The sequence below is a fragment of the Nerophis lumbriciformis genome, linkage group LG01, assembly GCF_033978685.3.
Source record: "Nerophis lumbriciformis linkage group LG01, RoL_Nlum_v2.1, whole genome shotgun sequence".
NCBI lineage: Eukaryota > Metazoa > Chordata > Actinopteri > Syngnathiformes > Syngnathidae > Nerophis > Nerophis lumbriciformis.
Window position 1 is genome coordinate 40,461,865 of NC_084548.2, and position 26,774 is coordinate 40,488,638.

Here is a 26,774-nt window from a genome sequence, read left to right on the forward strand (position 1 = left end):
AAATACTTTAGGTACATACTGTACAAGCTGTACATTTAATGTATCAAGAAACTCAACCCATGTCTTCTTGAGAGAAAGAAACCTGGTAAAATGATAGGAAGCAAAAACCTGAAGAGAACTCAAACTCCTGGTGGCTTTGTAAAATTGAGCCAGCACATTTTCTCTTCAATGTTTGAATTGACCTGGTAACACAATTTTTTTTAAAGAAAACAAATTTGAATCGTTTTTTACCCAGATGCTTTTTGTACAGAACTCTGCAAGATGAATAATCAAAAGCCCAAAGGCTGGCATCTATTCACTTGAGACGAAGCCTTGCTGGGTGTGAAATGACGAAAAGCCGCGAAAGATTGAGTGCACGGTAGGCATGTCCAGGAACAAGAATGAAGAGTGCAGAGCCGATTTAACTTCTCTAACGTAAGAGAAGAGATGAAAATAACTGCATCGTTGTGTGTCCCTGATGGACCAACAGAAAGTCAATTCAATTAAACAGCCTAAATCCAAAATTTTAATACATTTTTGATGAATATTCCAAAGGTCGATGCTAATGAATGCATTGCATTGATAGCTACACAAACGCTCTCCAACATTGTAGTTAGGTCTTGTTCCCTTAAAGACTTATTTGACACCAAACCTTTGCTTTCAAAATATCAAACGGTTGAGAATAAAATATAAAAGTTCATCAATGCATCCACACACTGGCTATTTCCCTGATGTGCAATCAGGCCGGCTTATAAAACTATATCATATACAATGCTGTTTTTATCTATCTGAGATTCTTCCTTGGTCCTATCTCTCAGAGTCCATTTGTACACAGACGCCAACTCATTCAAACTGGCAGTGCTCCAAGTTATTTCCCACCGCATCTACTGCTCTCTTCTTCTTCTTGCCTCCTCCTCTGCAACTCAGATGTCTACGAGGCAGATGCCTTGACTTGTAGTCCAGTTGCTCAATCCCGGCTGCCAATCGCCACTCACTCGTTCAGGGATAGAATTATGTCATCTTCAAGGTCAGAGTTGTCGGAGCTGTCTGTTTGAGGGTGAAGTAGAAAAGAAATGGTCACTAAGACATCTGTCAGTGGGTGAAGACTCAAACTGCCCAAACGACAAAAACAAAGCAGCATCAGCACATTTCTCTGGGTTTCTATGACATTTTTACCATTGCATGACAGATACCATTTTTTTAACTGCATTGAAAAAAACATACAATTGTTTATAACAGTACACTTACATTGCTGCAAAGGACTTGAAGCCACAGTGTAGAAAACATAAATAAATATTTGCCAGGCACAAATAAACATTTGCCACATTTCTAATAATTCTTACCTTCTCACAAGAATGTTATCAGGAATTGTCCAAACATCTAAAAGGGAACCTATGATGAATTTTGTTTTTTCCGACTTATGAAAAATGCCAAGTTATCAAATCGTACGGGTCAAATCCTCTGCGCAGCACGGGACTGGCAAGGTGGGGGCATGGAACACGGCAAAGAGGAGAAAAAGAGGAAGTATGTTGGTAGGAGATAAGAGGAATTGTTTTTTTCGGACATTTTATTAAAATCTGTCAACAATTGTTTGTGTTATGTGGCTAACAAACAGACAAACTGGCAAAAACAAAACCTCTTTGTCAGAGGTAATCAAGTCTGCATACTGCAAAGCCCGCCATCTTCGTCTCGAGCGTTTCCAAGCCGACATAGCTGGTCACCGCACACTGCCGCGGTGCGAAGACATCCAGTGGGAGCGCTTCTTAATTGATTTTTTTAACATCTAGACCAGACCTGGGCATTCTGCAGCCCGCGGGCCACATCCGGCCCATTGTGCGTCCCTGTCTGGCTCGCGTGAGGCCAATCATAAATTAAAAAATACATTTTAAAAAGTATGTATGTCGAGTGTGCAATACAACGATGCTGCTTTTGTTTTGAAAAGCGTTATTTGTATTACTTCCGTGTGGATGTATGCTCGTGTGTGATTGTGAGTGAATGTGAACAGCGGCAATCACAAATGACAAAATAAAGTTAAAAAAAACATCTATGTCGTGCGTGCAATACAACTGTGCTGCTTTTATTTTGAAAAGTGTTATTTATGGGCATATGTCCGTGTGTAACCTGTGAGTGAAGGTGCACAGCGACAAGTGATGAGACGCTAAAAAGAGAAAAGTTGATGACGAATGGCGTGTTTCCAACAAGACATGGACTGCCGAGTCTTTCTTTACAGAAATTAGAGGTAAAGCCGCATGCTTAATTTGTGGTACACAGGTTGCTGTGTTTAAAGAATATCATTTGAATCGCCATTACATGACGAAGTACAAGGAAAAATACCGGAATCTGTCTGATGAAGAGCGCGCAAGGGAGGCTGATGCGTTGATGGTAAAACTGCAAACCCAACAATGACTTTTTGCCAAATTTCACACCCCCAGAGATGCAGCTGTCAGGACAAGTTTAGTCATTTCTCACAAAATCGCCAGAAAAAGTAAGGAGTTTTCTGACGGAGAGTTTATTAAGGAGTGCTTATTGGACTCTGTTGCGCTGATATGCCGGAGACTTTGACTGTTTTTCGCTGGCTTTGGATGAGAGCTGCAATGTACGTGACACCGCCCAGCTGCTCATCTTCTTACGTGGGATAACTACAGACTTTCAAATCACAAAGGAGCTGGCAGCCACGCAGTCAATTAAAGAGACAACCACAGGTAATGACTTGTTCACATAGGTAAATGCGTGTTTGGACATGTTAGGACTGAAATGGGACAAGCTGGCAGGTGTGACAATCCAATCCAATCCACTTTATTTATATAGCACATTTAAACAACAAAATGTTTCCAAAGTGCTGCACAACAATATTAAAAACAATATTCAAATATGATCCTTAGCTCCACCAATGACTGAATAAAAACAAAACATAATTACATATAAAACCAGTATAAAAAACAATATAAAATAAATATGATTCAAAACTATTTTTAACAACAGATGGTTGTCCAAATCTGAAAATGTTGGATAATGCAGGATAAAGTGACAGAAATTAACCCTGTGCAGAAATGGACATTTTTGCATTGTATTATGCATCAGGAAGTGTTGTGTAAGACAGTGTCAAAAATAAAACCATCAAAAGCAATCTGCTTTTGTATAAAGTTAAGTTAGGTTAAATGAAATTATTATCATTAATTATTATTATTATTTATCTTACGGTACATCAAAAATAATATTTAGCAAAATTTAATTGAAATATAGTCAATGTGGCCCTCCAGCAGTGCTCGAGTTGCTTATGCGGCCCCCGGTAAAAATTAATTGCCCACCCCTGATCTAGATCCTCCTCTTCTCTTTTTGCTGCTGTGAACCAAAGGCGAGGGCAACTATGGTGAGCAAATCAGGCTTTGCATATTGATTGAACTATGCACAACGTAGGAAATACGAGAAAGCTAGTTTTGATAAAATATCCCCCAGAAACGATATTTAAAGCCAGCGAAGTTAAACATCAACTTTTGAGGTGTTTAAATTATTAAGTTAAATTTTCATTCAACTTTTCTGACAATAAGCCTTTTCCAAAATGACAAAGAAAAAATTAAACTGTATAGGACACTGTTTTTCAGAAAGTAAAAGTTAAAATACACTAAACTGTACATTTGTTTTACACTTGTTATACCACATGTTTTCATTGTCAGTTTAGAGACTCAACTGTAATTTTTTTGTTAAATATTTGCTTTTAACATTGAACACTATTCTTTGCACAAAAAAATACATGTTGTATAGTAAAAATATGATTACAACATTTGAACATTAGGTTTGTGTTCAATTACAGTAAGTGTGTTTATTTAAACATTCCTGACACTTCATTTTACACACCATGGCATTTTTAAGTCTTTTTTTTGACATATGCCACAATAACACTGTACCATGGCCTTAGTACCGTGACAATATCGTACAGTGAGATTTTGATACTGTTACATCCCTAATTACCACAGGAGGTCGAGGCTAAACATGTAACCCACATAGGAGAAGCAAACAAAAGCAGGCAAGCTAATTGCCAAGCAAGCCGCTAAACTGGCTTGAAACAACACAAGAAATAAGTGCTCAGCAAACTTTAGGAAGTGTACTGTATATGGAACGGCGTTACAGCAGAAAGTAAACAGCTATTAACAGGATAGCTTATATTCAATACAAGTCTATCCATCCATCCATCCATCCATCTTCTTCCGCTTATCCGAGGTCGGGTCGCGGGGGCAGCAGCCTAAGCAGGGAAGCCCAGACTTCCCTCTCCCCAGCCACTTCGTCCAGCTCCTCCTGGGGGATCCCGAGGCGTTCCCAGGCCAGCCGGGAGACATAGTCTTCCCAACGTGTCCTGGGTCTTCCCCGTGGCCTCCTACCGGTCGGACGTGCCCTAAACACCTCCCTAGGGAGGCACTCGGGTGGCATCCTGACCAGATGCCCGAACCACCTCATCTGGCTCCTCTCAATGTGGAGGAGCAGCGGCTTTACTTTGAGCTCCCCCCGGATGACATAGCTTCTCACCCTATCTCTAAGGGAGAGCCCCGCCACCCGGCGGAGGAAACTAATTTCGGCCGCTTGTACCCGTGATCTTGTCCTTTCGGTCATAACCCAAAGCTCATGACCATAGGTGAGGATGGGAACGTAGATCGACCGGTAAATTGAGAGCTTTGCCTTCCGGCTCAGCTCCTTCTTCACCACAACGGATCGATACAGCGTCCCCATTACTGAAAATACAAGTCTAGAGAGAGGATAATAAAACAACAACTGCCGGGCTACTCTGTTGCTCATCAGCGTCCACTGCCAGGCATACACGTAAGGTGAAGACGGGTCGATCCATAAATTGGTGGTGTTGATACCAAGGTTAGTATCAGTATATGGTTGATACCGGAGTCATTAGACTGTTTACAAATTCCAGGAATAAAGGGACCAAAAGGACTTGGAGGGTAAATACCAAAAGATTTCAATGAGTAAGATAGTTTTTGCTTTTGTTTAATAACTGTGTACTATTGACCTTGTTTTGCTCAAACAAATGTAATAGAACATCCATCCATCCAAAGCTGAGATAGGCTCCAACGACCCCCCGCAACCCCGAAAGGGACAAGCGGTAGAAAATGGATGGATGTAATAAAACCTTTAAAAAAAAAAAAAATGTAGATTTTTACACTGTCATTCATTGTAAATAGTAAATACATTTTAAAAAATTACGGTTAATACATGCGATCGGTAATGACTGGTTTCACTAAAAGATCGGTATTGGAATTGGCAGCATAAAATCCTGATCGGAACATCCCCAAATATAAACACATAAAAGAATATGTGAAATATTTATATGTGATTTTTAAAAATGACATTAAACTTTTGTGACAAGGTATTCCTGTTGAAAGAAAATGCATAACATTTATACTCAAGTTCAAAGGATTGATATTTATACACTGGTTGAAAATAGCCCCCTCAGAAATTCATAAGAATCGGGATCGAGAATCGTTGGGAACCGGAATCAAAACAAGGAACTAGAACCTTCCGAATTCAAACAATGCCCAACCGCAGTTATTACCATTATGTCTTGATGGAGTACACACTTTTTTTTACCACTGACAGCAGAACTTTTGTTGAAGGGAGCAATATGCCAATGCTGTGCTTGACCACACGCACCATTTACACGACACCCATGGGTGCAGAGGGTGCCAACATTTGGATCAGCTTTTTTAAAAAAGACAGACTCACTGACTTAAATCAGTACTCACCATTTTCTCCATCCAGTTCAGCGTCATCATTGTCAGAGTCGTCATCATTGTCGTCGTCATCATCGTCATCCCCTACATCTAAGTCATCCTCGAGAAGGCGAGCGACCTCTTCATCAGAGGGAGAGAATTCAACATTTGCATCATCGTCGTCATCATCATCATCGCCACCATTCTCATTCTCAAGCTCAGCGATAAGAGGATCTGTATCAATGTCATCATCAGAGTCATCTTCGTCGTCGTCGTCATCCTCCTGATCATCATCCTCCTAGATACAAGAAAAATTGTAATGGTGTATAGTAAATAAATTAATTGCATCTCTACTTTTATCAAGACTCTTCAATACCTGATCCTCTTCATCCTCCTCTTCTTCCTCTGCTAGTCTTTGTCGACCAACTTCATAAAGCCGGCAAACTGTGTCTGTGTTTATTGAGTCTTGGTTCTATGGAACAAACGTATAAAGAAACAAAAAATACTATGGGTAAAGAAATCCATAACAAATGGCAACATCTTATAAACACAGGTTACCTCGATTACAGCAAGGTAGCAGTCTTTAGAATCTGTACATAAGTCAAAAATATTCTTCTTGACATCAATGGTGGCTGTGAGAAACACAATAACATGTTACTAATAAAATGATGTACCTTACAAGTGTTACTATTACAGTCTGAGGTATACATTGTCAAAACAAAAACGGTCTTACCAATTGGTTTGTAGTCTGTGGCATTGAAAGTTCTAAACGACGAACCAAATGGACTTTTCATCTGCATCTCCATCATATCGTCTTCATCATCAGCCTGCAACATTGCTGCAGACACACAAGCATCAGTGACCTTCGGACTGAATCAAAACCAGTGCATACACACATCTCTACAAGCTCAGTTCACACAACACCTTTAATATAACTGGTGAGTCACTATTTACCTCCATAGATGACAGTGCCATTGTTGTTGAAGACTGTTCTACACTGGTCCAGAGCAGGAACTGTGTGGAGGAGGTGGAAGGTTCGTAAATCCCACTAAAAATTAAAATTAAGGAAAACTACCCCTCATATCTATCAGAAAAAACTTTAACTATATAAATCTATGTAGATGTGCATCCATGCAGTAGATGAGATTTTTCTTGAGATGGAAAAACATAAATGTTACTCTTTTTGATAGCATATACTAAAAGTACCGGTAAATGACTAACAAAATTGGGGCTGAAGGATACAATCTCCGTGTTAATGATGACCTCCAGGCCATTGGGGTGGAACACACCACTGATGTTCATGTTGAACTTGTCAAATTTGTGGATGGCCTGAGCAGAGCGCACATCCCACAGCACACCGTCGTTAAGTACCAAGTCATCTGTGGGGTTGAAGGTGGCACAGTTCCTCTTGTAGTTATTAGCCAGGTCTGGGTTATTTAGAGTCAGCGTCACCTGGCCAGTCTGAATGTCATAAATCTACAGAGGAAAGCCTGATGTTAGAAGTCATCCATGAAGGTCAGCTTTATTCTGTATTTGTAAAATCTACAACACCAGTATACATACATGTGCAACATGCTCTTTGGTTCCAATGACACGATCTTGCGAGAGCTTACTAAACTCCACATAATGATCACCCAGGAAAGAGTGCCTGCAGACAAAGGAGGACAATAGTTCATTTAAAAAAATCACGGAATATCAGTGTGTCTATAAAGGAATGTACCGGTAATCCTTGTCATAGCTTGTTGCACAGAACAGGATCAATCAGAGAAGTATTGCTTAGGTTGCACTGAGTTAATGAATTAAATCAAATGCTTGAGTGCAGTGAAGAGAAGTCTGCAGGCCTTGGGCTGTTAGCGTGCATAATCAAACAGCACGTCATCTTTTGAAAGTGCCCAGTTTTGACAGCATGAGGCTGCTGTATCAGTGGACCAAAAGCACCATTGAGGTAGAGGCAAGAGGATATAAGACACAAGATACGGATTTCTGCAATCTTGTGTGCCAATCTTTTATAGTATGGTCATCTTTATTAGTTTTATGAAAATACCTAAACCTCAACATGAACTTATTATCCACAATATCACTCGAATGGGAATCAATACAGGAACTGTATCGATAATGCTACCTTTAAAAAATAAATAAAAATACATGGTCTTAAATGACCATAATGTATCCCACTGAACACATTTGATGTCTCATTTACTCCAACATGTGGTTATAAGAAAAAAATAGTGTAACTTCATGAACAAAATTTATGAAATATTCAACAAGATAGAAAGAAATGTCATTTTTGGACCACATTGAGATGCAGTTCTACAGTAAAATGCTGCTACTGAGACAAACTTCCCTAAGAAAGACTAATAACTCACACCCCATAATAGCAATCCCCAGACACTGTATCATGCATATATGCTTGCATGGGTGTCAATAGAATTTAAATGATAGAGTAATTTTAGTAGGTACAGTATATCTATAAAAAAGAACTCTGGTATAAAAAAGCATTTACAAAGTGAACACATAAGGTAGAGTCATACTTTTAACACCAGTATATATTGCATCTGGAAAGTTTTCACAGCGCTTCACGTTTTCCACATTTTGCCTCATTCCGAAATGGAATTTAAAAAAATGTCCTCAGAATTCTACACACAATACCTCATAATGACAATGTGAAAACGTTTTAGAACTTTTTCAAAATGTAATAACAATTACAAATCACATGTACTCAAGTATTCACAGTTTTTGCCATGAAGCTCAAAAGTGATTTCAGGTGCATCTTGTTTCAACTACTGTATTTTTCGGACTATAAGTCGCTCTGGAGTATAAGTCACATTTTTGGGGGGGAAATTTATTTGATAAAACCCAACACCAAGAATAGACATTTGAAAGGCAATTTAAAATAAATAAAGAATAGTGAACAACAGGCTGAATAAGTGTACGTTATATGACGCATAAATAACCAACTGAGAACGTGCCTGGTATGTTAACGTAACATATTTTGGTAAGAGTCATTCAAATAACTATAACATACAGAACATGCTATACGTTTACCAAACAATCTGTCACTCCTAATCGCTAAATCCGATGAAATCTTATACGTCTAGTCTCTTACGTGAATGAGCTAAATAATATTATTTGATATTTTACAGTAATGTGTAAATAATTTCACACATAAGTCGCTCCTGAGTATAAGTCACACCCCCGGCCAAACTATGAAACAAACTGCGACTTATAGTCCGGAAAATACTGTAATTATCCTTCAGATGTTCCTGTAGCTTAATTGGAGTCCACCTGTGGTGAATTCAGTTGATTGGACATAGTTTGGAAAGACACACCTGTCTATATATAAAAAGGTACCACACTTGACAGTGCATGGCATAGTACAAACCAAGCATGAAGTCAAAAGGAATTGTCTGTGGACCTCAGAGACAGGATTGCCTCAAGGCACAAATTTGGGGAAGGGCACAGAAAAACATCTGCTGCCTTGAAAGTCCTAATGAGCACAGTGGCCTCCATCATTGGTAACCAGGATTCTTCCTAGGGATGTCCGATAATGGCTTTTTGTCGATATCCGATATTTCGATATTGTCCAACTCTTAATTACCGATATCAACCGATACCGATATATACAGTCGTGGAATTAACACATTATTATGCCTAATTTGGACAACCAGGTATGGTGAAGAAAAGGTCCTTTTTATTTATTTTTTATTAACAAAATAAGATAAATAAATTAAAAACATTTTCTTGAATAAAAAAGAAAGTAAAACAATATAAAAACAGTTACATAGAAACTAGTAATTAATGAAAATGAGTAAAATTAACTGTTAAAGGTTAGTACTATTAGTGGACAAGCGCACGCACAATCATGTGTGCTTACGTGTGTATCCCTTGCAGACTGTATTGATATACCGTATTTTTCGGACTATAAGTCACAGTTTTTTTCATAGTTTCAGTGCGAGTTATACCGTATTTTCCGCACCATAAGCCGCCCTGGGTTATAAGCCGCGCCTTCAATGAACGGCATATTTCAAAACTTTGTCCACCTATAAGCCGCCCCGTGTTATAAGCCGCATCTAACTGCGCTAAAGGGAATGTCAAAAAAACAGTCAGATAGGTCAGTCAAACTTTAATAATATATTAAAAACCAGCGTGATGTGGGCGCGCATGGAGTCGTATATCAACATGGACGGAGCTGCGTGAAAAAAGCCACCCGGCCTCTTCGCGTAAACTTCCCTTAACCACTCGCTCATCTTTTCTTCATCCATCCATCCCTTCGAGTTAGCTTTTATGATGACGCCGGCTGGAAAGGTCTCTTTTGGCAAGGTCTTCCTTTTGAATATCACCATGGGTGGAAGTTTCTGGCCATTAGCATGGCAAGCTAGAACCACAGTGAAGGATGACTTCTCATTCCCTGTGGTGCGAATATTCACCGTACGTGCTCCAGTTGTATCCACAGTGCGGTTCACAGGAATATCAAAAGTCAGTGGAACCTCGTCCATGTTGATAATGTTCTCTGGCCGGATCTTTTTTTCAGCTATCTTGTTTTTACAATATGCACGGAAAGTAGCCAGCTTTTCTTGAAAGTCTTTAGGCAGTTGCTGTGAAATAGTAGTCCGTGTGCGGATGGAGAGATTGCGTCTTTTCATGAACCGGAAACCTGTCGCTTAGTAGGAGCCATTTTGTGGTCTTTACAGATGTAAACACACAAAGGAAATGAAACGTAATATCCGCGCGCTTCTTCTTCTTCTACGGGGGCAGGTGGTTGCTTACAGTAGAAGAAGAAGCGCTTCCTCTTCTATGGGGGCGGGTGCTTACCTTGGCGGTTGCTTGCCGTAGAAGAAGCGCTTCCGCTTCTACGGGGAAAAAAGATGGCGGCTGTTTACCGTAGTTGCGAGACCTAAACTTTATGAAAATGAATCTTAATATTAATCCATATATAAAGCGCACCGGGTTATAAGCCGCACTGTCAGCTTTTGAGTAAATTTGTGGTTTTTAGGTGCGGCTAATAGTGCGGAAAATACGGTATATGTTTTTTTCCTTCTTTATTATGCATTTTCGGCAGGTGTGACTTATACTCCAGTGCGACTTATACTCCGAAAAATACGGTATATTGATGTATAATGTAGGAACCAGAATATTAATAACAGAAAGAAACAACAACTCCAGTCAACCTCAACCCTTGACTAACACCCTCCCCCTTCCACATCCCACCTCCCCGGACTGTAAATAACCAAATGTGAATAATCAAATGTACATACTTGTTCTTATGCTTTCTGAACTCACTATGTTCTCTGCTCGCTGTACATATCCTACCAAGTCAGACCTACCGGTACACTGTTTCAATGTCCATTTCTCTGATGATACAATTGTTGATGACTGAAGTGCTGATATCAACTAAACCCTACTCATCCCACCCCCCGGATTGTAAATATTGTACATAATGTAAATAATTAAATGTATATACTCTGATGATTAACTTGTGGGATGACTGTATTATGCTGATAGTATATATTTGTACCATGAATTGATTTACTTGGACCCCGACTTAAACAAGTTGAAAAACTTATTCGGGTGTTACCATTTAGTGGTCAATTGTACAGAATATGTACTGTACTGTGCAATCTACTAATAAAAGTTTCAATCAAAAAAAAAACTTTTGTGTGAATGAGTGTAAATGGGGGAGGGAGGTTTTTTGGGTTGGTGCACTAATTGTAACTGTATCTTGTGTTTTTTATGTTGATTTAATAAAAAATTTAAAAAATAAAAAAATAAAAACCAATACCGATAATTTAAAAAAACGATACCGATAATTTCCGATATTACATTTTAATATGTGTTGTCGGCCACCTAAACCGAGCGATCGGGGGGGGGGACCCTAGTCATGAAGGGGACCAAAAACCTGATGGTTAATCTGTCAGAGTTACAGCATTCCACTGTGAAGAGAGGCGAACCTTCCAGAAGGACAACCATCTCTGCAGTAATCCACCAATTAGGCCTATAGGGTGGAATGGCCAGACAGAAGCCATTCCTTGGTTAAAAAAAAAAAAAGGGCACATGACAGCCTGCCTGGAGTTTGCCAAAATGCACTTGAAAGACTCTCAGACCATGGGGAAAAAATTATCTGGTCTGGTGAGAGAGAGATTAAACTCTTTGGCATAAATGTTGTTTTGGGGAAACCAGGCACCGCTCATCACAGGCCAGTACAATCCGTACAGTAAAGCATGGTGATGGCAGCATCATGCTGTGGGGGAATGTTTTTCAATGGCAGGAACAGGGAGACTAGTCAAAATAGAGGGAAAGATGAATGCAGTAATGTACAGATACATCTAGCTCCATAGCGCTTTTGAACTCACACTGGGGCGACGGTTTATCTTTCAGCAGGACAACGACCCTAAGCACTTAGCTAAGATATCAAAGGAATGGCTTCAGGACAACTATGTAAATGTCCTTGAGTGGCCCAGCCTGAGTCCAGACTTGAATCGTATTGAATATCTCTGAAGAGATCTGAAAATGGCAGTGCATTAACAATTACCATCCAACCTGATTTACAGTGGGTACGGAAAGTATTCAGACAACTTTAAATTGTTCTACTTTGTTTCATTGCAGCCATTTGCTAAAATCAAAAATGGTTCATTTTATTTCTCATTAATGTACACTCAGCACCCCAACTTGACAGAAAAAAATGAAATTTAGAACTTTTTGCAAATGTATTAAAAATAAAAAACTCAAACATCAAATGTATAGACTAAGTATTCAAACCTTTTGTTCAATACTTTGTTGATGCACCTTTGGCAGCAATTATGGTCTCAAGTATTTTTAAATACGAGGCCACAAACTTGGCACACCTATCTTTGGGCAGTTGCGCCCATTCCTCTTTGCAGCACATCTCAAGCTCCATCAGGTTGGATGGGAAGCGTTGGTTTTAATCCAGGATGTCTCTGTGCATTGCTGGATTCATTTTAGTCTAGTCAGGGGGGTGACCAAGAACCCGATGGTCACTGTCAGAGCTACAGCATTCCTCTGTGGAGAGAGAAGAACCTTCCAGAAGGACAACCATCTCTTCAGCAAACCACCAATCAGGCCTATATAGTAGTGGCCAGACGAAAGCAATTTCTTGGTAAAAGGTTTGCCAAAACTCTCAGACGAGTGCGACACGATTTTGAGAAAAAACCTAATTGACATTTTTCTCTCCAAAATTGCGATTTTTATATTTATACATAAAACTTCAACAACACCAAGTGAAGGAAGACTAGTTACTTTTAGACTGTGAATATACATATTGTTGTCTCAAGGCGCCACACATTAAAACAATATGCAATATTTTACTTAAAAAAATATTTGGCTTTATGCAGAGAGACTCAGAACTTTTGTCTACATCATGCTCTTTAACTGAAAAAATAATCCATAAAAACTATACAGTGTATTTAATCATTATATATATATATATATATATATATATATTAATAATATTAGGAACCATTTAAAAAGGATATAAACTTGTATTCCTCATTACTGTAGAATTGTTTACCTACTGTAATTGGAAGATGATAAACTTTTTTCCTAAATAAATAAACAAAAAATTAAATGGACTAATTTCTGTCAACAAAAATGTAACCTAAATAGATATTAAGTTAAAGTTAAAGTACCAATGATTGTCACACACATACTAGGTGTGGTGAAATGTGTCCTCTGCATTTGCCCCATCCCCTTGTTCACCCCCTGGGAGGTGAGGGGAGCAGTGGGCTGCAGCGGTGCCACGCTCGGGAATCATTTTTGGTGATTTAACCCCCAATTCCAACCCTTGATGCTGAGTGCCAAGCAGGGAGGTAATGGGTCCCATTTTTATAGTCTTTGGTATGACTCGGCCGGGGTTTTAACTCACAACCTACCGATCTCAGGGCGGACACTCTAACCACTAGGCCAATGAGTAGGTTTGGACATCTTAAAGTGCATTTGTTTTCCAGTTGGAAAAATGAGGTTGGGCGTTGTCTTTTTGTTTGTTATCACGTGATCATGACGGCATTTTTGCTCATTTGTCCATGTAGATGGGCTAATATCGCTTATCCGATTTGAAGCTGACATATTCCCTTAACAGGACATTTGGCTTTAACGTCTTATATTTTTCCTCTTAATTTGTGATGCTTAGCGGCACTTCTCACTGGCGAGTCACGAAGCTCTCTGTACTGTGTTACCCCGCTCCAGTGTCCGCCGAGACAAAGATTGTTAATGACTGAAAAGAGGGGTCACTCAGTTCAGTTAATTTCACTATTAAATAAATGCGCTCAGGTGCTGACAGCGTTGCACAAAGTAATATGTTTTTCTTCCTGTTTGAAGTGAGAAACGAAGAAATACGAGGCGCTACATTTCTGATTGGCAAAAATGGCTGTCACTCAAGTACCCGTGACAGCGGAGAAAAAAAACCTCATAACTGCCTTTTGCAGTTATGTACCACACTAATTAAAACCTCAATGTCGATTAATCGTGCAGCCCTATCTCAAACCATAAGAAACAAAATTATCTGATCTGATAAAACAAAGAAGAAGGAAACCAGGCACCGCTCGTCACCAGGCCAAAACCATCCCTACAGTGAAGCTTGGTGGTTGCAGCATCATGCTGTGAGGATAGTTTTTAGCGACAGGAACTAAACCAACGCTTCCCATCCAATCTGATGGCGCTTGAGAGGTGCTGCAAAGAGGAATGGGAGAAACTGACCAAAGATAGGTGTGCCAAGCTTGTGGCATCGTATTAAAAAATACTTGAGGCTGTAATTGCTGCCAAAGATTCATCAACAAGTTATAGAGCAAAAGTTCTGAATACTTAATGTCATAGATCTGCTTTTTAGGTCTTTTATTTTCAATAAAGTTGCAAACATTTCTACATTTGTTTTTTTCTGTCAAGGTGGGGTGCTGAGTGTACAAATAATGAGAAATAAAATACATTTTTTTGATTTTAGAAAATGGCTGCAATGAAACAAAGAGTGAAAAATTTAAAGGAGTCTGAATACTTTTTGTACCAACTGTAGCTTAAAAATGCTTCACAGAGGAATGGGCGAAACTGCCCAAAGATAGGTGTGCCGAGCTTGTGGCATCATATTCAGAAGTACTTGAAGCTGTAATTGCTACCAGTTCTGCATCAACAAAATACTGAGCAAAGACTGTGAATACTTGTGTGATTTATCGTTTTTTAAATTTTTAATACATTTTCTAAAAGCTCTAAAAAAACAAAAAACATTTTCACATTGTAATTATAGGGTATTTTGTGTAGAATTTTTTAGGACAAAAATAAATGTATTCAATTTTGGAATAAGGCTGTAACATAATATGTGGAAAAAGTGAAGCGCCGTGAATACTTTCCTGATGCACTGTGAATCACTTACTTCATGATGAACACTGACTTCATCCCCCACAGTGCAGACATTGGGTAGCTCCATGAGGCTGATGTTAAAAGCAGGGAACCATCCTAAAAGGACAATACTTGAGTGAGTATTCACACCTCAGTGTACCCTAAACATGGTTGTACATAGTGACAGCTTTGGGCGCTTACTCGTGAGGGCTCCATGTGAGTTATGGCTGAACTGTGACAGCTGTAACTGGCCTCCTCCTGGCCTGTGAACACATTGTAGAGTTTTAGTTGGCCTGTGCAGGTCCCGAGCATTAGAAACCGCTCACGAGCTGAGAAAGCACAACACATGAATCCACTTTCATCTTCATCAGCTTCTCTGAATACAGAGATTGGCCGAAACCTGAGAAATACACAGAACAGAGTTTTAAGAAATGACAAGGCTTTATCTCGATGGATCTCTATTTTCCAGATCCACCATACAAAAAAAACCTGAGAGGCGGCTATGTGTGCAAACCTGCTGAAGATGAGGTGTCTGTCAAAGCATCCTCCATCGACGCCACCATATTTAGGGTATATGACCCTTCTCGTGTGGCGGGAGGTGAAATTAATGGGTGCTTGGCACCTCTGTTTGGGCTCAGGGCACTGATGTTGGGTGAAGAGAGAGAAAGGTGGGCAGGTTGCAACTGGGTTCTTACAGCGAGCATGTTGTTCCCGCAAGTACTCAGTGATGATACTGTCTAATGCAGGAGGGGAGGGCATGTGTCTGTCAAACTGCTTCTTCATCGCTGGTGTCTGGCTAAAGGCGCCATGGTCTGACTTCTGCCTCAACACTCGGGGTTTCTTGCAGCTCATCACGCTGCACCCTGTGTGCCTCTCACGGGAGAAAACGATTCGGCCGATCAGAGGAGAGCCATTGTTACAATGGGGCACAGGAGTCAATGGGAAAGGAGTAGTAGAGAGCCCAGCAGGTTGTGATGTAGAGGGGCGGGCTTGTAAATGGCTGGGTGCTGGAGTGGCTAAATGAGATGGATGGCTGCCCAGTCTTGACCCAACACCATTGGCCAGCCGCGGGGTGCGTGGTAGAGTGCCAACAGCAGCAGTAGGAGGTGGGGGAGTGACAGGAACAAAAGTAGAAGCAGAGAGAGATGAATGTGACAGACATGTCATTGGTAGATCTGCCTCCTTGGTTAAAGCTGTGGCTGTGTCATGAAGGCCTTTCACTACAAGGTGGTTCCTAATAAGCAAAAGCAGCTCTTTCTCAGGAAAGGTGATCCTTGACTGAGCGACAACACTTGCTCTCTGTAGCCATGCCAAGGATACATCAGTACCGATCAGCAAGGGTTTTCCTGAGATTCTTTCTATGAGTTCAGCTGCAAACTTGCAGAACTTGACATGCTCACTGCGTTTATCCTGGAGCACAGGCTCCTTCATGAGCTGCTGGATGTGTCCACTACTAAACAAAGGCAGCTTGCTGATGATCTGTCTGACAGAAGTGGACCGAGACAAACCCACCAGAGCCTTACAGGCCAGAGCTCGGATCTGATCTGCATCTGTAATGGGCATCTTTACTGTCAGCAGGGACAGCAGGACCTGCAGGACAAATTAAAAATTGAAATTAAATGGGTCACAAACCCTAAGGCGGGTTTACAAAGACATATATGTTGATGGTTGTGTTGTGTGGGAGTTCATTATAATGAAAAGAGGTGTGCTGTCTCCTGTATGTAAATATAGTTGTCAAAATGTGTCCTCCATATTATTAATTGTCTCTCTACAACTTCCTTCAAAAATACATGTATTAATAATACCCCTTGAATAATGCCACAACAAAAGAGAAAACATTATCTTTTGTTTGCCGAGTACATACATGTGCAGATGTTTTTGTGCTGAGCACAGGACAGTCTTTGTGTGGCAGTTTGTGTTTGGGTAAAATTGCTTGGTATCTCAACTTTGGTAAAAAATGTGTTTTAAAGAACCAGTAGAGTGGAAAAACAAGTTGACTTTATATTCCTACTTGTGTTTCATTGTATCCATTAAACCATTGGTGCCCAAACTACGGCTCGTGGGCCGGATACAGCCCGCCAGCGTCCAATTTCCGGCCGGCGGGAAGTCCCAAGTTAATAGAAATTTAATAAAAAATTGCTGTTTTTTGAATTTTTTTATTGTTATTATTATTATTTTTTTAATCTGTCCTTTTTAATCCATTTTCTACCGCTTGTTACTCTCGGTGTCTCCTAGCCACTCAGACAAATCATATTGCCTAAAAATGCATTTTCCCATTGATAGTGTGAAATCATCGCGCTCGCGCTGCAGTGTCGGAAATGTTTTTAAACCCAATGCGGCCCTCGAGTCAAAAAGTTTGGGGACCCCTGCATTAAACCATATCCTTTTGTATTTACAATACGCATAGTATGTGAAAACACAGTTTAAACATCACAAAATGCCACAAATTCAGTCAGCCATTTTGAATATTGCGCTGTGAATACCTTCGGCTATTTTTCGAGATTGACATAACAGTATGCTTTTGCACTCTGACAATGTTATCAAATCAATCATACTGGAAATATGCAAAAATTGGAAACCGATGTGGTGTTTGTCATTCACAATCCTTAAGTAAGACAAGAACACATATGCTTGGCTTTTTTAATGCATTCGAAATTGTAAATAAATAGCCAACAATTGATTCAACAGATCGAGAGTCCTCTGTTGCGCTCATTATACTCTCTCTAAAAACATCCAGAAACAGCAAACCATTTTCCATTTAAATGTCGTAACCTGAAAATTAACCAAATATGAGTGATATTGTTGCATTGATAGCAGTAAGCTAATGCTATCTTACGCTGCTATTTTTGACACACTGAGCAGACGGCTGCTTCTGCTTAGTCTCAAACTTGCCAGAATTCCGAATTTTAGAATATAATTCATGCAGCTCTCACCATGTAGTAGACAAATGTGGCCATGGTCTGACAGGCTGGTCGATTTTGACATCCCCCGAGACGGCGAAATAGATCCCACAAGACGCCTCCTGAAGGAACTTTTTTTTAACCCTTAATGAGAATTGCGATTGAATCTTTTTAGAAACGGAATTATGTGAGCGTCCCGTCAGTCGGCATCCCAGCAAGAGTGGAAATAATATAGACGTGTTTGTTTAATTCTGGTTTGTTATTTTTAGTTTGTATGTTTAGCACCTAGCAATGCGGATGCTAGTGCCACAATGAAACTGCATCCATCACTGGGCTTCTAAAACGTATTACTCATCCTCTTTGTGTTCGGGCTCAAAAATATAAGGTCCTGAATCATATTTTTTCCAAAAGTAATAGTTGTTGGCTCTCATAAAATCTGCTTGATTAGCATCGTTGTTGATAGGGAAGGGATCTTTGGTTCCTAGCGCCACATCACGTGCTGAAAACAAAGTTTTGTTGTACTTGTGCAATGACAATAAAGACCTATCCTGTCACGTGATCACGTAATTGGCTTCATCATTATCTCTCAAAATGGCTTGGGAATTTCCGTGAGATTGATACTATTTTGACCATATCTATTTAATCCAAAACTTTGGAAGTATTTTGGTGTCATAAAACAGACATATATGATAATAGCTTCAAGAAAGAGGCAACTTGTTTTTCCACTCTACTGGTACTTGAATTCTAATGAACGACCGTAAGATATGTTGAAGTGTTTAGAAATTGTAATAATAAACATGACCATAGGAATTAATTAGAAAGTATAGCTATAGATACATAGTTGGATATATTGTAGGTTACAACCTTACCACATGTTTTATCTCTTTGTAAAGACAACTTATGATAGGATTGTTTACTAGTACTGTATATAGAGAAGATCCATTTAACACTGCTTTGCAACCAGTTTGCTGCTGGTGCACTTTAGCTAATGTTTGCGAGACATTGTCACTTCCTTATTGATAACCCTTGAAAAAAAAAAATAAATAGTAAATAAATAATAATAAATAGCACAATGATTTCTGTAACATGAAATAGATGGATGGATGGATGGATGGATGAAATACCTTAATGCCATTGTTGGACTGCACCACATTCCACATCTTAGTGAGCACATTTTCGCTGGATTTGGTTAAATGAGGGAGGCGACGACGGGGAGTGCCCGAAATAAACTTGCCAATACTGGACATGCGTTTGTCAGGTGCACAGACACAGTTAATGACAACCTGCAGAGCAGACTTTTGGATCTCAGCATCGTTTACAAATACTTCTCCCTCTGCCACAGCAAGAACAATGTTCATACCTGCAAGACAAAAACTCAAACGTATACAGCAGATCATAAGCAATAATTATTTGACTGGAAGACTAATTGAAAAAATATTCGCCGACTACTCAACTGTCAAAATAATTGTTAAATGCAGCCGAGCAGAGGCTGGTATGTTTAAACATGTAATACTGTACAGCATTTATTTTCTATTTAAAGACTATGTTGATAGCTGCTCAGAAATAATTTAACTATTAGGTCTGTACATACCAGCGCTCGAAACAGTGGCACCGCCTTCATCGACAACAGCAACAGTCTCAGACAACAACATCTGAGTCTTTGGTACGACTGTGAGGATACTCAGGATGTCAAGGGCATAGCGCACAGTATCACTCCTGCATTGTAAGAAACGTAAGTGCATTAAAAGAAACGTAAGTGTACCACAACATAGCTTAGTCAATGTAGGTGCAAAATATCACTAAAAAACGCAGTAAGATGAGCATACTACGTTCTCCTCACCTGCCATAGTAGGTCCTCCAGTCACAGGCTATGGAGATAAGTTGCAGAAGGAGTTGGACGCAAGACAGTTTATGGAAGACTTCAGCTGGTTCCCAATACAAACGTAGGGGGCCATACTCTATGAGAAACTCCATCATTTCCACTACCTGTTCACGACTGTAACTGACTGCCTGTGAGGATAAAAGCCAAATGATGACCACAAATCTCAGACTTAAATGCATCAAACATTCACAATTATTTCACCTAATTGTGTGGAATTTATTGAACCTTGTACTCTATATACCTTGTAGTAGGGCTGTGAGTGAATAGGAGCACCTCCCTCTGTACGCTGCAAGGATTGCTTCACCTGCTCCACTTTGATGGCCAGATGAGCCTCAAAGTACCTGCGCAGGGCCATGCAGGTGTGTTTGGCTGTCTGCCTGCTGGAGAAAATCTCGTCGTCGCTTAGCAAAGCACCCTGGTCATCTGGGTTTAGGATTTCCAAAGTACTAATCTGAAAGATGTCATATCATACATAAAAAATAAACATCAGCTTTAAAAAAAAAAATATATATATATACACTTCAGCGTATTAGTATGTAAGATTTTTTGTCAGCAATACAGATGTATGCATTTGCATGGTAAGAGTGGGGGTCACATGAGGCGAGCTCCTGGTTTAGCCTACCAGATTGACGAGGCGTCGCAGCCCATCCTGCTTGTCAAAGAGTTCCAGTACAGCACGAAAAGAGAAGGAAATCGAGAAGAACATGGTGGCGTGGCAGCAGCCGGATGCATGCGAACATTCCAGCAGCCACAGTGTGTACCCAACCACATCTGACAGGACAGAGTGGGGCAGCATGCACACCTTGGGAGGAGAGGTCAATGAATACAAATACGGTCCTACTTCCACTTGCATGTTATTGTTCAAACTGTGTTGTGGGATGTTACAGTGGCCAACAATATTAACTATACTTCTTAAATAAAACCTTTGCTTGTTTTTAAAGAATACTTAAGCCTACTACACTTCTGTACTTTAATGTTGGTCATTATGGTGGTACTTTGAGAGGCAAGGTTTTTCTAAGGTGGTACTTGGTGAAAAAAGTTTGAGAACTACTGGCATAAGATATTTTAATTACCCTTTCCATTGCATCCTGGTTATAGGCAAGGTAATAGAGGCACAGTGATACTCCAGTAGCAGCCATAGAGGGCCTTGGGATTTCCAGGAGCTTCTGAACTCCACTATGCGCCACAAACTCGGCAGCAAACTTCTTGTGAAGCAGCAGAGAAGCCAAGTACTGTCAGAGAAAAAGAAAGAAAGAAAAAGAAAATAGGTCTGCATGTTCTTGCATAATCAGCATTTGAGAAAAGGTTTAGAGGTTTAAGCATTGCTGGATAATTTACCTTCAGTGCCTCAAATGTAAGCTGCACATCATTGGTCAGCTTTAAATCCATGTAATGCATGAGGAGCTCTCGTGCTCCCATTTGCATGAATACTGCTAAAAGCTGAAGACAGGAAAAATAAATATTTTGATAACAGGAACAATAACAAAAATTGACAATTTGCTTCACAACCCAACCTAATAATAATGGCAGGGCCGTTAAAAAAAAGTTTACTCAATACTTCAAAATAAACCCTTATTAATAGTATTCAATGCAAAAGGTAACAACCTGAACTGATTTTATTAATTAATCGCAATTCTCATTTATAACGATTCTTAATCGATTTTAAAAAATCTAAACAAAAATGTTTTTAAATAAAACTGGCACCCAATGATAATTAAAACGTACTGACTTTGAATCGAGAATAGTTTTGAATCGAGCATCGATTCTGAATTTAATCGTGTGGTGCCCAAAAATTCACAGCCCTATTGTCTATGCTATAAAACACAAACTAACCTCCTGATATTCTCCCAGAGGAGTGAGATACTGCAGAATGAGTCTCTGCTCGATCTCTGGGGTGAGAGGGTATAAGTGGTAGTTGTTGCCTATCACCCAGGGGCTCATCTCAGACCAGCTGCTGTTGGAAAGCTCGCTGAAATTCCTCTCTGGCTCGGGTAGAGAAAAATTTAACTTGTGCTTTGCAGTCCTGCCACTCTCTCTCTCTGCTTTTCTTTTTAGGTAACTACTACCATCAGACACGCCTTGGTGGAGCAGTGAGCCTGGGGCCGACATGGGCTTCATCATGGTTTTAACAGCCGAGTTGGCACGGCTGCTGGTCTTGTGAGGGGAGTTGAGACGGAATGAAAGGTCATTTTCAGGCTCTAAGGCAGAGAGGCTCATTTCCCCATCCTCGTCTTGCTCAAGTCCTTCCCTTTCAGCCCCATTTTGGTCCATTGAGAAAGGCTTCACCTCAAAGCCTCCATCAACAGTCTCCTCGTCCAAAGGAAGTAAAGATCCACTCAGAGTTTTTCTGGGGCTGGGGCGCTTGATTTCTCTTTTAGTCTCTGCATCTTTATCTTGAAGCTCACGTAAGCGATGCAGCATCAATGGGACCTGTTAAAACCAAGCATTAAAACAAGCTGATGGACTGGTGTAGGGAAATTGATGATGGGTGAACAATCTAGGAATTAATATTCATAAAACACATTGTGTAACACTATTGTGTGTACTTTTAGAATAGAACATTTCATTCTTAAATAAAAAAGTATTCGGAGAAAACAGCGTCCCCTACTGACCAAAATGGAGTTCTCTTCTCTGTAGTTAGCTGCAATGTCCTGGTTCTCCATGGCACCTGCCAACAAGCCTGTGGCATAGATTCTGAGGGGCTGCTCAGCCTCCCGAGCCCACTTGAACAACTTTTCAACTATTCCCTCCTGAAGAGAACAAAACCAAATAAATGAAAGATTAAGAACAAGGTTAAATGATTGAGTGTAGAGAATGCTTATTCAACATTTACTTTGTTGATACAAGATAAAGAAAAGCAATGTGCCTGCAGGCTGGACTCTGACACTAACTGGTGGGGACTATTGACTTTGTGGTGTTAACCACCTCTCAAAAAGTACTTTTAACTCCATTTTAAACAAACTCTCAAATTTATTGAAGTGCTATTGACTATTTAAAATCTTTAATGTTAGCAGTGAATGAGAGTCAAAATCAAAATGGGAAGACTACTTTCTTTGATGTCGTAATAATATCCAACTTTATTATTTTTGCAAACATGTCTCGCTACAGTATAGATTGTAGCAGAGTATAGCTTAAACTATAGGACCTAAAAATGGGCCTAATCAATCGGCTACTCATCAATTGCGGATGATGTTCATGAAAACAGTAGGTGATCACCAATGCTGTTCACTGCCGATCCCCTCTGGCAGATACTATTTATTTTTAGTCCCTCCACTGAAAAGATAGCAGCTAACTGTGTATCGCCATACACAGTTTAGTGAGGCACCTCTAAATTAATCACAATAATATCTATTAGCCAGGTGTGTTTAACACACAAGGAATTAGACTTTGTAGACTGTGCTCGCTTTGTTCAATTCAAGAAAAAGAAAAATGCAACAACTACCATCACTTCTATTACGGCAAGTAAACTTGTATTTCTATCTTTAAAATCATTATAAAGTATAATTATCACTTAGATTTTACTGACTTCGCGTCCGGTCATTAAATATACGTGGTGGTGAAGCTCACTCTGTTCTCAATGGATACTAGGTGCCATTTAGCCTTTCTCGAAGAAAAAATGCTCAATGCTCGCGTTGCTTTTGGTTGTACGAATCGCTCAAAATCGCAAAAAGAATAAACATTTCTTCATAGTTCCTCGAGAGGCAATCAAAAAGGCCGGAAGAATGCAGAGTCAAAGAATGCATGAGTAGTTTACAGTGATCACTATGTTAAAGGTTTGTTTGATATAATTTTATCGTTTATTATTTCCCATTTAAGTATTATTTTGATATTATTTGCATTAAACACATTTTCTACGAGTGTTTCAAAAAGCACCAACTCGGCGAGTCTAAAAGAAAGCAAATGTGAGCAAAACCTAAAAGAGTTAAGTTTTTACCAAAGGCAGCAATCATAAATTAATCTTTCAGCACATACGCAATGTTGACATCTGTAGTTATATTTTGATAAAGATGGGGGAAAACACGCTACTCATAAACAACGCACGCAACAGCAACACAGATGCCAGTAGACGTAAAGTTAAATCATGAAATGCAACCTTTTCCCAGCAGAAACGATACATAATTATCCGGGAGAGTCTTGATATTAATTTCCTTGACCCAGCCACACACAAAGAAATTATAGACCTCTATGCTTTTCCAAATTTCCGTGTTAAATGGCATTTGGGGCACAATAGTTTGATATGTCTTAGAAGGTGACTGATGTATAATCCTTAATGTCACTCGACAAATCTTTTTTTAATAAAGTATAGGGATAAATTATATTGCATAGTTTGTATTTTTGCTCATATCTGCTTTATGCAGGAAGATGTAAGCCTCTTTTGTACTCGGATAGTTCATGCAATGCTTGCTGTACAACAGCCATCTTGGCTGGGTTGACTACCACTGGTTTTTACTCCCAGGAAGAAGTCACGTGTCGAAATACAAACAATTATAAAAGCAAGCCAGGCATGCTTATTGCTAAACTAGCTTGAAACAACACCAATAAATAAGTGCTTAGTAAAGAGTAGATGGAAGCACGTTACAGTAGAAAGTAAGCAGTTATTAACATACATTTAACAAGTAGATTAATAAGAATTAGCGAGAGTATAATATAACAATGTCTGTGTAGCAGTCAGTACACGACACGTAAAAGGGCGGATCAATCCATAAATTGGTGGTGTTGATACGAAAGGTAGCATCAGTATGATAGTAGCGTAATTAGGTCGATATTTTAACTCCCCTCACATTTTTTTTGGTAATGTTTAATGCAGGGAATAAACAAAGAAGAACTTTGAGGGAAAAAAAACAAATAATTTTAATCCTGGTAGATAGTAGTTTTTACTTTTGTTTAGTTGAAGTGTACTACTGATTTTTTTTTTCATCAAACAATTGTATGTAATACAAGAAAACAAGTAACTAGTTCAAATAGTGTGTTGATATTGAAACTTTTACAGTTAATCAATACAAGTCATCATTATTGGAATTGGCAGATCTCACTCATGGATTATTTGGTATTGGAATGAATTCTGGAATTGGCAGCATGAAACCCTGAAGGGAACGTCTTAATAGGACCACAACAAAGGTTAATAAGATTATTTTGAGTACAAAGTTTGATGCAACTTTTAACAGGTGGCATCGTCTTACAAATTACCCTATCGACTATGACAATAATATGACACTATAAAGTTAAAGTTAAAGTACCAATGATTGTCACACACACACTAGGTATGGCGAAATTATTCTCTGCATTTGACCCATCACCCTTGATCACCCTCTGGGAGGTGAGGGGAGCAGTGGGCAGCAGCAGTGGCTGCGCCCGGGAATCATTTTGGTGATTTAACCCCCAATTCCAACCCTTGATGCTGAGTGCCAAGCAGGGAGGTAATGGGTTCCATTTTTATAGTCTTTGGTATAACATCATATATAATAATGTACCTTTTCCTGAAATACCACTGCTGTCTCTAGTCCAGGCATGATGTTCTGAAGCAAGCGACAGGCTGCTGCATTGAGGGGAAATTCTCTGCTGGCCATTACATAACTATTCACCAACTATATGGGGAAATAAATGTTATTAAGCACTTGCAGGTTCACTTCAATGAGTATCTAATAGATCCATTCAATCTATCCTTACTGTGTTCATGAAGTCGTCATTCTTAAACAGGATCTTGAGCAAATGTCCCAACACACATTCCGGATCAGCCCTCCCTGGTGGAAAATAATAGCACAAACAACATTTCTAAATGTATACACTACATTTACAATAATACTTTCTTCCATGTTCTTTGTCTTACCAGGATGACGATCATCAAAAGGGTCTGGGTCTGCTTTATGGTACTCCTCTGTCTCCTTCTCAACAAGCTCCGAGATTCTGTGAATGTTAATTTATATATTCCTTTAATATGACCAAATTCACTTGAAATCTGTAAAATAGCGAGTCAGTTGATCTATAGAGAAAGAACCACTTACTTGGTAAGAATGTTAACTAGCTCCTGTGTGCTGCCTTGTTGCTCCTTTTCCCATTGTTCCAGTAGAGTAGTCAGCTCTGCCTTGGCGTCCACACTGGCAGATGCCGAAGCCATAATAACTCTGCCTATTAGACACCACATTCAAATCAGTATTCAAGCCAGTACCTCGCAATATTCTGTAAACCCACATCAGCAGTTGTGATGTGGCTTACAAACACAGAGTAAACACTTTAGTGATGATACAATGCAAGGTTACATGAGTCGGCCATAACAGAATGATGATATATTTAGCAAAAGAGGAACACAGATTGACTGTTCACAGGTGCAAAAGTCTCCAGGGACTTCAACTGTCAAAATTACAAGACGGTTCAAAATAAAACGTCAGCAAGAGAGCATACAAAAGCAATCACTCTGATTGGAGCAATATGTTGCGCAGTTAATCTTATAAAATATGTGTAAACATTTGCAGACGTAAATCTGCTTCTCCAACAGGTCGCATCATCGTGGCTAACAAGGAGGCTAATTTAGCCTGCTAACGTAAACGTGGTCACTTCCAAACTCAGTGCTGGATGTATAAACAATGTTATCCAAACATGTATATTGCAGCGTGTCAGACTTCATTTACGAACCACGACGACCGACCAGAGCACTGAACTAAGTATTAGCCACGAGCTAGCGGCATCACAGGTAACCCTGTTTAGTTAGCTAGCATGCTAACTTACCTCGTTGTTCCGCTCAGTTCTTCCTCAGTTTTGCCAGATCTAACAAGACTCCAATGTGACGATACGCACTCAAACCTTACTGCTGCAGGCTAACGCTGGCGGTACCGGAAAATATCCACAGCCAAACCTTTGTATTTTAATTTGGCTTTTTGTTGTTGCTTTACTGTCATTATGGCGAACACGTTCTCTACGTCATTGCCGCTGCGACAGTCCACTTATTATGACGTCAGCACTCCAAAG

The 26,774-nt window shown here is 39.6% G+C and overlaps 1 protein-coding gene across 1 annotated transcript; it reads right to left on the bottom strand.

The window, feature by feature from the left end:
• Positions 1–26,753, bottom strand: LOC133620028 (DDB1- and CUL4-associated factor 1-like). Its single transcript, XM_061981175.1, has 25 exons — positions 26,535–26,753; positions 25,814–25,937; positions 25,639–25,715; positions 25,479–25,552; positions 25,283–25,396; positions 22,424–22,561; positions 21,645–22,241; positions 21,150–21,251; positions 20,885–21,043; positions 20,434–20,613; positions 20,053–20,262; positions 19,770–19,939; positions 19,521–19,645; positions 19,054–19,289; positions 15,544–16,619; positions 15,231–15,429; positions 15,064–15,146; positions 7,254–7,338; positions 6,933–7,166; positions 6,645–6,738; positions 6,424–6,528; positions 6,249–6,322; positions 6,067–6,162; positions 5,724–5,988; positions 1–1,026 (listed from the first exon to the last, which is right to left on the bottom strand). The coding sequence occupies exons 2-25, from the start codon at positions 25,924–25,926 to the stop codon at positions 971–973; spliced, it is 4,662 nt and encodes a 1,553-aa protein (XP_061837159.1). The 5' UTR covers positions 25,927–25,937; positions 26,535–26,753; the 3' UTR covers positions 1–970.
• Between the last annotated feature and the right edge of the window lie 21 nt (positions 26,754–26,774).

Bases quoted from the DNA above. Each gene is read 5' to 3' on its own strand.
- LOC133620028 (XM_061981175.1), bottom strand. From the start codon at position 25,926: ATGGCTTCGGCATCTGCCAGTGTGGACGCCAAGGCAGAGCTGACTACT. The intron at 25,397-25,478 runs GTAAGGATAGAT...TTCCCCATATAG, and splicing joins ATGACGACTTCATGAACACA to TTGGTGAATAGTTATGTAAT. The intron at 21,044-21,149 runs GTAAATTATCCA...TTTCTCTGACAG, and splicing joins TTACATTTGAGGCACTGAAG to TACTTGGCTTCTCTGCTGCT.